General features: G+C 40.9%; 1 protein-coding gene across 3 annotated transcripts in view; it reads right to left on the bottom strand.

Annotated features, from left to right (window-relative positions):
• Positions 1–12,315, bottom strand: part of LOC138747119 (katanin-interacting protein) — a 103,157-nt gene that overhangs the window by 46,900 nt on the left and 43,942 nt on the right. For all 3 annotated transcript variants that reach the window (XM_069906062.1, XM_069906063.1, XM_069906064.1), the window contains 4 exons: positions 11,918–12,142; positions 8,177–8,314; positions 5,404–6,451; positions 1,041–1,778 (listed from right to left, as the gene is read on the bottom strand). In XM_069906062.1, the coding sequence (XP_069762163.1) occupies positions 1,041–1,778; positions 5,404–6,451; positions 8,177–8,314; positions 11,918–12,142 (2,149 nt within the window). The remainder of the gene's footprint in view (positions 1–1,040; positions 1,779–5,403; positions 6,452–8,176; positions 8,315–11,917; positions 12,143–12,315) is intronic.

The following is a 12,315-nucleotide window of genomic DNA, read 5'->3' as shown; positions in this document are numbered from 1 at the left end:
TTCAGAACCCAAGGGTGCATTGCATCGTGTCCGGGAGACTTAACTACCCTTAGACCATTTAGCTTCTCGAGTACCTTCTCTCTCGTGATTTTGACAGCACTCAATTCACTTCCTAGAGACCCTTGAGAGTCCAGTAAGCTACTAATGTCTTGAATGTGAAAACTGATCCAAAATATTCATTTAGTTCCTCTGCCATCTCCTTGTCTCTCAATACAATCTTTCAAGCATAATTTTCTAATTGTCCTATGTTACGCTTGTCACTCTTTTGCTCTCTATATACTTAAAAAATGTTTTTTGAATCTTCTTTGATATTATTTGCTAACCTCCTTTCATAATTTTCCTTCCTAATCTCCTTCTTAGTTGCCTTCTCCAAGTTTTTAAGTTACCCAGTCCCCTATCTTCCTTGCTTGCCCTCTCTTTTGCATTTTACTTTGGCTTTAACTTCCCTCATCAGCCATAATTGTTTAATTTTTCCATTCACAACCTTCTTGCTGCCCAATTATTGCTGGACACTAACAAGAGAGGCATCAGATGCTGAGTATAAATGAAAATCAGTGGTAAAACATTTTTAGGTCAGTTGAATTAATGCCATGTGTCAGCCATCAAACATGCTAAATTCATTTAATGTTTCGCCATTTTCCTAAGGCGGGCAGCAACCTCCTTTGAAGAAGACCGCAGAGCCCACCTCACTGACAAAAGGCAAAGGAGGAAAAACCCAACACCCAACCCCAACCAACCAATTTTACCCTGCAGCCGCTGCAACCGTGTCTGCCTGTCCCGCATCGGACTTGTCAGCCACAAACGAGCCTGCAGCTGACGTGGACTTTTACCCCCTCCATAAATCTTCGTCCGCGAAGCCAAGCCAAAGAAAGAAAGAAGAAGACAGCGAATATGAAATTATCTGTGTTCAGCTTGAAGTTGTCTTTCATAATCTCCATTGTTTTTTCAGGAAGCAAACCTTTTCAAAAAATTATTGTCCAGTGTAATCAGCCTCATCTAAACTTAGTACACCATCAAACAAAGAACTGAATATGATTTACCTCCACTTAGTGTTCCGGATGCCTTGGCTATTTCCCCTTTAAAGATGAACTTTCCATTTAATAAGATTTCTACATCTTTAATACCACGGAAAGAATGTATTCTTGATTTGTTATAATTCCAAATTCGAATCATAGCCACGTGACAGGCATTTTCAAAGTCAATATAGATGAAATGTGGCCTATCAGGAGTGAAAGGTGCTAGCCAAAGGTGCATATCATCTTGTGTCCTATTTACACCATCAATCAAATTTAAAACTATCCTAGGATCTTTCCCACAAGCAGGCAAAATGTTAATATCTGCTGGATTTGCTTTTATTTGTGCTATTTTTACGGGTTCTCCAATTGAACTAAATATTTCAATGCCATTAAGTCCAACATAATGGCGATCACCCCATGTAGATATAATATTAATCATCAAATGACTGCCAAATGGTAAAACTGGAATTTCAAAGTCACTTCCATCATCATCTCTTTCAGGATCAATTACATGTTCTTTTGCCTTTTTGACCTCTTGCACTGGTTCCTGTTGGGAGGATTTAAGTCTCGTTTCTCTTCCAATCTTTTGTTCCTGCAAGAATTCATCAAATATGTCTCCCTCGAAATCCATATTCGCTATACGTCCTCGCTGTGACTTGTTGAACTTTAATAAAGAATTCCACGATTCCATTAGGGTGTCATCCTGCTCATTTGGCCAATTGTCTCTTATAGATTCCACAAGTTTTGAAGGCTTCTGGTAATCTAGGGAAAAAAAGCACACACACAAGACACATTTTAAACCAAGTACAATAAAAAACCCCCCTTCTCTGAAATTCAATCACCTAAGAATTGCAGAAACTAAATCAGTAAAAAATACAAAAGTTTAAAATTGGCACCCTTTAGTGGTCAGCTCACCAATCATGCAACACGGAATCTCAAGCAACCATCACTCTTACCAAAGTGCTCCCCCACTGACAGGCAGCCACCTGACCAGGTTCATTCAGTAGGGTCTCTCCACTAATTGGCCAATCTATTTGAATAAACTACTCAATTAGATTCAGATCTTCACTTTTCATTGCAGCCCTACAAATTTTTCCATTAAATAAATATCCAATTTTTTAAAATCACCATCAGCCTGGTTCACACATCATTTCAAGCCACCCATTCTAAATTCTACAATGCTTCCTGTGAAAAAAAAATCGCTTCTGCTACTAAGCTTAAATCTACATCCTCCGGCTACTAATATCAGTGTTAACAAAAATTATTTAGTCTTTCAAAATATTTTCGTAACATTACATTCCAATAACTTCTCCAGTTTCTCACAACCGTCATCAGTACCATTCCTCGTGAATTGCCAATGAATCTTCCCTAAAGCCTTGAAGCTTCACAGTGATGACCAGAAAACAGCAGAATTCAGCTGACAACAACTCGACACTCTTCAATGGTTAATCAACCATTGCTCCTCTCTTATTAAATTTATCAGAACCCAGATTTGAACAATGAGGGGGGAAATCACTGCCCTTATTTCCAAAAAGCATCCAGAATACAACAGCAAGGAATATGAGCAAAATGTTCTTGACAACAAAGAATATGAGTAAAATTAAGCTTAATAGGAAAATTCACCAGAAGCTTTATTTAAAAAAAAAATCCCTTGGCTTCTTTGAAACCAGTGACCCTCATAATCCTGTATCATTGGATGAATTCCTCAGGTAAACATATCTGCATCAGTCGTATCTGGGCAGTTCTTCAAATAATCTCTGAATGCTCTAAATAATTCAATAGCTTAAATACACTTCACTGCCTGTAAAGTGCTTTAGGATGTCTTGAGGTTGTGAAATGTGCAGAAAATGCATATCTTTTATATAAATCCTACTTCCTCTGCCCTGCCACATTTGTGTGAGGGTTCATGCTTAGAGGAGATAACCTTGCGTGTAGTCCATTAGGCCATAATTCTTGATAAAGATAGAGTAACAAGTCACAAATGCAGAGATAGGATTAAGTAAACTGAAGGATGGAATCAAGTTAACTGAGGATGTCTATACAGTACAACTTCGATTCTCCGAAATCCTCGGTTATACAAAATATTTTCAGAGCCTAGCTGATCGGGGATGTGGGGCTCCCGGAGGCGGCAGCAGCGCATTGGACCTCGGGCTCCCAACACCGGCAGCAGCAGAACCTGGGCTCCCAGCGGCAGTGGGGACCTCAAGCTCCCGGGCAAGAGCTCGACCCTCAGGCTCCCAGCACAAGCAGGACCTTGGTGGGGAGATGTCAGTGATCGGCGGTGGCTAGCATTTTTTTGGGTGAGAATTAAAACTTTATTTTAATGCTTAAAAAGTCTTCCCTTGTTGTTTGTTGATATTTAAACAATGTTTCAAGTGATTTGCTGTTGCTATTGGGCTGTTTTTAAAAAAATGACAAGTTCTCCAAAAAAAAACATTTATCCGAAATGGGCCCGGTCCTGACCATTTCAGATAACCAGAGTTGTATTGTATTTCCAATAAGAAACACTGAAGGCACAACAGAAGTAATAACATCTTTATCACTAAAGAAAAATGCAATCCTAGCAAATTGCACCTAATATTCACTGAAAATTCTTTTTGTTGTTTGGGTTCCCATTCTGGTGAGCAGGTACAATTAGACAGGAGTAGTAACAAATTCAACAACCTTTGCTATGAACTCGTCACTCAACAAGAACTTGGAGGATTGAAGTCTTTGTGCACAGCACGTTAGTTTAAGATAGTGGATCACCCGAGAATGAATACAAGAGATTTTGAACAGAGGATTCTCTGGATAGGGAGTCAAGGAGAAGTAAGATTTCACTGCAGTTGAGATAGAAACCATGTCAAACTTCATGGATGAATTAAAAAAGATTGAAAGAATACAAGAATGAAATTTGTAAATGAGATTACTAGCAGCAGCGAGATGGCGGGCAAAAAAACACCCAGGAAAGAGGAGGGGTTTGAAGGGGGATAGCCCCTATAAAGGAAAAGGATGGGCCAGTAGGTGAAAAGCCCACCTGCAGAGGATGTGGACAAGTTTAACGGGCCAGAGTGAAAAAAGTGCACCACCAAACTGGGGAGAAGGGCATGAAAGAATGCCTGCAAGGAAGAGAGGGAAGGACATCAGAACACAAGAGTCAATCAACCTTCCAAGCGTGCTCTGCCATTACCAATAAATATATATTAACAAGGGGACTGAGTGCAGCTCATCAAAGTTTACTGATGACACTAAAGTGAGCAGAAGACCAAATTGTGCAGAGGATGGAGCGAGTTTGCAGAGAGATTATAGATCGGTAGAGGGAGCGGGCAAGGGTCTGGCAGAGGGAGCACAATGTTGGTAAATGTGAAGTCGTTCATTTTGTAAGGTAAAACAGAAGGTCAGATTATTATTTAAATGGTGAAAGATTGGAGCACGTCGTTGTGCACTAAGACTGGCGTCTTGTGCATGAATAAAAAGGTCGGTTTGGAGTTGCAACGAGTAATCATGAAAGCAAATGGGATGTTGATCTTCATTGCTAGAGCATTTGAATTCAAGAGAAGGGAGGTTCTGCTGCAGCTGTACTGGTGAGGCCACACCTGAGCACTGCATGCATTTCTTGTCTCCTGACTTGAGAAACGATATGCGGGCTTTGGAGGCCATGCAGAGGTGGTTTACCAAGTTGATTCAAAATATGAAGGGGTTAGCCTATGAGGAGAGATTGGTCTGCCTCAGACTATATGCACTGGAACTCAAAATAATGAGAGGGGTCCTTACAGGAACATATGAAAGGAATAGATTGGTAGGAGAGACTAGAAAGAGGGGAGAACATTCTGGGGAGTAGATTCAGGACAGAGGAGGAGGAACTTTTCCCCCAGAGAGCAGTAGATCTGCAGGAAGCAGCAGAGGCCCACTCATTAAATACATTTAAAAAAGAGTTAGTTTGATTTTTTTTGCCTAGTGGGGGAATTAAGGGTTATGGGTTATGAATTTGAGACTACTCCCAGATCAGCCATGACCTTATTGAATGGTGGAACAGGGTCTACAGGCCTAATAGCTGATTCTTGCTCCTCATGTTTTAAAAACAAAACTGCAGTATTGCCACTGATTATTGAGAATCTCTTGCCCATGACCTCTCAAAATGCAGTGGCGACAAAGCTGAGAATCCCAAGTCTGTGCATCAAGGACATACAGTAGACCTGTATAAACAGAAGGAGTGCATCACGTCACAAACTACTCACCCACCTGCCTCACTATGCAAGTGTCCATCCCACACTGGCCTCTTCAGTCACATGAAAAAGCACAAAACTGGAGTGGAAGCATATCATCCTCAAGAATTCAACTATGTAATTAGTGTGAAGATAAAACTGAAGGAATTTTAAGAGTACATGATAGCTTAAATTCACTGTACCTGTTTGAAGTAAGTCTTCAGTGTCATTTATATTAAGCAATTCTGTATTTCTTGGCCTCTTCAAAGAGCTTCTCCTTCCACTGATGGGGATATCATTCCTTGGGTTTGCTTCCTCCAGTGATAAAGGAATAGAAGAGTCCCTTTCACTGAGCTTGTCTAGAAAGTCCAAATCACTTCTGTCACTGTGCATCTTGACTCTCTCGCAACTTAACATCTTATTAATGGTATGAAAGGCATCTTTGTGGCTTTGAAGAAGATCAAATGGATCAGGCCAACTACTATTGGTCTCACTGATTTTGTTTGAATTGTTCAGATTTAAATTCACGGGTACTTCATCACTCAGCCACAGAGGCTTTTTCAGTTTACTTTGCCGCAACTTTTCTTCATCTGGTGATTTTAACCACAATGGCACTTTTGAAACTGATAACATTTCTGTGATTTTCGTTCCAGTGAGATTTTCCTGCTGATCCCCTGGGTCCAGCGTTTCAAGGCAATGAACCTGTTCCTTCTCCTTACTGGCTTTTGAAATATTTATCCTTAAGAATGACTCCTCGAGAGAAACAGGAGCCTCAAGTGCTAGTATAATGTCTTCCTCCAAGGCAGAACTCTTGCTTTTTGGTGAGACGGAATAATATAACATGTTTTCCTCACTGTCTAAGCTTGAATTTAAAAATGAGGAATATGTTTGCTGTGGCAACCAATTGTCAGGGGTTCTTTTCAAGCTGCCAATCTCTTTAGTTTGCTCTTCTATATCACTGCCGCTGGAAGCATCAAGTGTATTTCTTATATTACCCAACATTGAATTTAAAAAGAATGAGGTACTTGCTTGTTCTGCAGATGCAATACACTGTTCTCTTTCATTTTCTTTGACTTCTTCTTCTTCCATAGCACTCCCATTAGACATACAAAATCCTCTTTCACTGAGCCTCAGGTCAATGGTTGTGCTGTAGTCAAACACCTGGTTTCCACAGCCTTTTTCCAGCTCTTTTTCACACATCAGCTTTCCATCCACATAAATCTTTACACTTTTTGCTCCAATATTGAGATCCTAGAAGAAATCAATACATTTTCAACATTGCAAACAATGTATTTGTTCAAAAAAATTCTGACACAAACGCTTCCTCAGGGAATCTGTTGATGAACATTTAAAAAAAAAATCAACCTCTGCGTTATAACCACAGAAATTTGCCCTTGCAGAATTCATGAATCGCAGGCCAAAATTTGAGGTGTGGCAAAAAAAATTCAACTCGTGTTTCTTGATGTGCGCATAGGTGACAGCTATGTGTTGTGGAAGTCTGTGAAACGCACTGTTTTCTAGGAAGTCAAGCTCCTACTCCCCCATAACTTGAAGTCACCTGTATAAATGTTCTAATTTATACTGGGAATTTGATTAATTCAGATAATGTTGGTGTTTCTCATTTGTACATGCAAAGAACTCCATTTCCTTGTGCAAACTACTCTTGAATACTGACAGCCTTCTCCCCACCCCCACCCCATACTATAAACCCTGGACTTTTATCCCACAAATTCATGATTGCCACCTCATGCTCTAAATGCAACCTTGAATCTACAGTGCCTCATTCCTGATGCACAATTACTGGGAAATCATCTGCTTCCACTTATTTGATGCTGTCTTCTGTAAATCCAATATTTTATAAACAATGTTCATCATATAAATGACTACAGTAAGCAATCACATTGAATGGATTTTCTTTTTTCTCTTCAAGGTAGGTTTCTAAGAGAAAATCCAGCACCGCCATAACCCAGCAAACATTACAATGGATGGGGATTTTAAATTTCTAAGACAGGTCTGCTGACTTGCTCCCACTCCCATAACCTTGTTGCTGGATGTCAGGAATCTTCAATATTGCAGATATATATAGTGTTTCTGGTTTTTGTAGGCATCATACAAGGCAATAACTATTTGATGCACATACTCTCTATTATAGGATTCTTACTGATGGCAATAAGTGTTCCAATGTATGAACTATTAAATATTTTAATCTGGGCATTTATTTCTTTTTAAATCTCTGCAAAATGCATTTCATCACTCAGCTACAATGACCTATAGCACATCAAGACAAGCATAATGGCTAAATCAATTTGTTTCTACATCACAAAATTTATTTCAGCCTTAAATTTATTGAACTGAAGAAAATAACTAGAAGCATTGAGAAATATTAACTGTCCTTTATTAATCAGCATTAAAAATACACGTAAATATACAAGTATATACAAAAGCCAGTCACACCATTGAACTTGAACTTCATTCCTATCCAAAGTACATTCCAGAATTTTCAAAAGGCATTTTTTTGTAGGTTTCAATATTTGCAACCGTGCCTGCCTGTCCTGCATCGGACTTGTCAGCCACAAACGAGCCTGCAGCTGACGTGGACATTACCCCTCCATAAATCTTCGTCCGCGAAGCCAAGCCAAAGAAGAATGATATAAAGACAGTAACATAATACTTACATGCTATGTTGCACAAATTAGTACCTCCAGTCACGAAAAAGAAACACCTTTGTCAATTAAAAATATTGGTTGTGCATATGTAAAACCAGGATAAGGCTCAACTCTAATCCATGAGGTTAATCTCATCCTGTTCTACTTTCTTTGCTCATGTATCCTGTGAACAGACTGAAAGTCTGGAGGCGTACGTACTCCACTACTACCTATTTATAGCACGTTTCAATTGTCCTTTTTTAAAGCAGCAACAGGATACACGACTGTATTCCTGCCTTCCTCACCCACAGCAAATGTAAAAGCAACTTACATTCAGTCTTCTGTTATAATTCCAAACTTTGATCTTAGAAATACCAAAGTCAAGTGACTTGTTAGGGTTACGGAGAACAAAGTATAATTGAACAGGTGCGTGAAAAGAACACGTCCACATGTGACGATCTTTTGTGGTCTGTGAAGAACAGAAAGAAAATTATTTCAATATTACCCATGCTTAAACCTGCTCAGATCTAAAGATAAGAAACACACTAATATATTCACCAGAACATAAAGTCATTATTAATTCTTCCAATTATAAAAAAAATTCTAAGAATGGGCCCCACAATTTCAAAAATTGAAACTTTCTATCTTTAATATCATTTCTAATTTTCTCTAAATGTAAATAAGACATTGCACCATGTAACCACTGCTTACGAGTAGGGGATGAATCGCCTTTCTATTTCAATAAACTTGCTCATCCGGCTATCAATGCGGTAAAAAGCTAAAACTTTATCCAGAGATGCCAGTAAAAATTTATCTGGATCACGAGAAAAACCAAACAAAGCAAGGATCCAAATTAGTCTTGAGAATTGTTGAGAGAGTTTGAAAAATATCTTTTCAGAATCTCTCTAAATTTGGGCATTCTCAAAATATATGAATCAGAGAAGCTTTAAAAATTTACATTTTTACAGAATGGTGCGGCAGCGGCGATCAAGCTGTCACTCCAGGCGGCGAGCACAACTAAAAGCCAGCAGTTACTGGCCCTGACAGGCGAATCGGCAAATGGACAGCAAGGGCAGCAAAATGGCACTGGCCTTGCTGCACAATCAGGGGGGGAAAAGGGATTGTTATGCAAGTAAGTACCCGCGTGCAGGAAACACCCCCCCCCACAAGGCCAAGGCACACCCCAGGGCAGACACTCGAATGACCCTGATGGTGGATGCCTCAGGAACGACAATCAGTGAAGATCTGGAGCAGATCGAAGGAAGTTGCCGACTACTGGCTTTCTTCAGAAAACATCTGTGGCCCCCAGAACTGAAGTACAGAGCTATTGACAGAGAGCTACTGGCGATGTACTTCGCCATCTGCAACTTCAGGTACTTCTTAGAGGGCAGGTCTTTCACGGCCTTCACAGACCTCAAGCTCTTGACTTTCGCCTTGGCTAAAATCTCGGACTCCTGGTCAGCTCTCAAGCAGCGACACCTGTCTTACATCTTAGAGTACACCACTGATGTAAGGCACATCTCCGGCAAGGACAACGTGATGGTTGATGACCTGTCCAGACAGCGTATCCATGCACTATCAACAGTGTGGCCCTGGCGGAGGAGCAGCAGAGTGACGAGGAGATGCTCCAATACAGGACAGCCATATTGGTACCTGCAGCTCCACAACATCCCAGTTCCCACAGGCCACGTCAGGCGGCAGGTTCTCGATTCCATCCACGGGCAGGCTCACCCATCCATCAGGACCACGGCTGGTGGCCAGCAAATACATGTGGCATGGATTGCGGAAACCGGTCAGCAGTTGGGCGAAGGTACGTATGCAGTACCAAACCACCAAGGTACAGTGGCGTACCAAGACCCCACCTCAGCACTTCAAGCCCACGGAACGAAGGTTCAACTGCATCCACGTACGACCTTTCACCAGATGGCCAGAAACAGTCCTGCAGGCAGACATATCCACAACCTCATGCACCAGGGCTGTCATCTCTTCCTGGATAGCACGGTATGGGTTTCCATCCCACATCACATCCGACAGAGGAGCCCAATTCACCACCAGCCTGTAGTCTGACCTCACCTGCCTGTGGGGCATCCAGCTGCACCACACAACAGCCTACCACCCCCAGACAAATGGGTTGGTGGAGCACTTCCACAGGTACCTAAAGGCTGTGCTCATAATCAGACTCCAAGGACCTAATTGGAGCTACCATGGGCGATGTTGGGGATCTGCCTGGCATCCAAGGAAGACCTCAACACCTCCTCGGCCAAACTCATCTGGAGCTCCACTGATGGTCCCGGGGGAATTGTACCATCCCCAGACAGACAGCAGGACAACTCGGCTACATTCCTCCATAGACTGAGGGAAAGAGTCAGCAACCTGGCATTGACTCCGCCTTCCAGGCACAGACACGCGAGAACCAACATACCCAAAGACCTACAGGACTATGTTTTCATTCACAGGGATCCGCATCGTCCACCACTGCAGAAGCCGTACAAAGATCCATTCCCGGTCTTCCGTAACAACGGAGCCACGTTCGAGCTGGAGGTCGGAGGCAAGATGGAGGTCTTCACCACAGACAGGCTAAAGACAGCATACCTGGACCCAGCTTGCCTGGTCGAGACATCAGCACCGTGCTGGAGAGGCAGGCCACTGAAGTCTGCAGAGACCCTGCCTCCAGGCACCAAGGACAATACCGCCAATTCTGGGGGTGGGGGAGTTATGTGGTGACATGCCACTGCAGCAATTAAGCTGGCGCTTTGGGCAGTGAGCGCAACTAAAAGCCAGCAGCCCATGCAGCAGCACTGGCCCCAATAGGCGAACCGGCAGATGGACAACAAGAGCAGCTTAAAGGCTAGCAACCCCAAAATGGCGCTGGCCCCACTGCACAGCCAACAGGGACAGCGCATGGGGAAAAAGGGATTGTTAGGCAAGAAGGAAACCTGCCTTTATTATGCGGATCATGATGTAAGCAAAACAGGGAAATGGCAGAAGTCGGGTCTGAGCCCCTAATAAAACACAGATTAACACCAAATGTGTGTGTCTTCTTTCGAGTAGCGCACAGCTACAATGAATCAATATTTGCATAAAAACTTGAGAATTCAAGTTTGGACATATAAATTCTATGCACCACCCTGAATGGTAATAAATGGTGTCTTGCACAAAATGAGGAATCATTAATCAACCTGAGAGTAGAGTACTAATCTTCATCTGAAAATATTATGTTCAAGTCTCGGTCCCAAACTCTTTTGATCCCAGCAATGGGGACTAAATTTAAATCCAATAATTATAAATACATGATGTTAATCCACCATGAAAATAAAACTATATGTTAAAAAAAACAGATCAAGAATTGTAGTACTGTATTAGAAATATGTGGAAAATATCTGACAATAAATCTAAACTTGAGATTTGACCAATTAAATGGACATGTGGCATGGGTCATAAATCTAGAATAATTTAAATAGAACTCTTTTAATAAATGATTTTAATTTATAAAATGTAGGAGTTTTTTTGCTGTTGTTCCTTTGGGAGCTCAATTCTTGTGAGGTGAAATACCATGAAAGATATTAATATGCATAATATGGGAAAAGTGGCACAAAAATATTTACTATGGAGATCAGCATTCATTAATTGAACATTCAGCAGACTATCTGGTCATTCTCAGCCACTTTCATGTCTTTTTAAAATTTATTCTATGGTTTGTTAATAGGTGATTTCAATTGGAACGGAAAAATTGTTGAAGCATTTTAGAGGGAAAAATGCAATTTAGCATCCAGATATTATTTATAATTCATCCACAACTTTCACACAAACCACCCATTACTTATTAAAATCAGCTTCTGTGGTGAGGTGGAAAAGGAATGATTAAAGATTTGGGTCAAAACCTTTTGCCAGTGACGACCGGTTTAAACCCAAAGCGCCAACAATTCCTTTTCTCCCCCACAGTTGCTGCTCAACCTGCTGAGATTCTCCAGCAGATTGTTATTTGCTCCAAACTGGAGAAACTTTGTCTTCAAAATATTTTACCAGTTTGCTTGAATTCTGAAATTTAGCTGATATCTTCTATTTTGCTTACCTTTGTCTTTCCATTTACTAAAGAGTGCAAATTTCCAGGATAATACGCATTTCTGATGTCAACGTCATGAGGGGAAACAAAAATCTTCTGTTGTTTTAGGTCAAAAAATTGCACTTCTGTTAAACCCACTTTGTCATCATTGCCCCAATTTGACAAAATTTCCATTGAGATGTAAATTGTATCCTTCGCTGATTGGGCATCAGATTCTCCAACTCTCCAGTGAGTCTATCAGAAAAAGAAATTGCCTTTTTAAAATTCTCAAAAGAAAATAATTGTAGAGCTTCATACTTTATATCATTTCCAATTCCCATGCATATCATTGAAGCGTGCCAGAATCAAAATATTTTTATTTCAAGTTACAGTATTAAAATTAGAAATACAATAAAGGAATATCAAAT

This window comes from Narcine bancroftii, chromosome 12 (assembly GCF_036971445.1).
Source record: "Narcine bancroftii isolate sNarBan1 chromosome 12, sNarBan1.hap1, whole genome shotgun sequence".
In the NCBI taxonomy this organism is placed as follows: domain Eukaryota; kingdom Metazoa; phylum Chordata; class Chondrichthyes; order Torpediniformes; family Narcinidae; genus Narcine; species Narcine bancroftii.
This window is presented reverse-complemented; position numbering and strand designations above follow the sequence as displayed.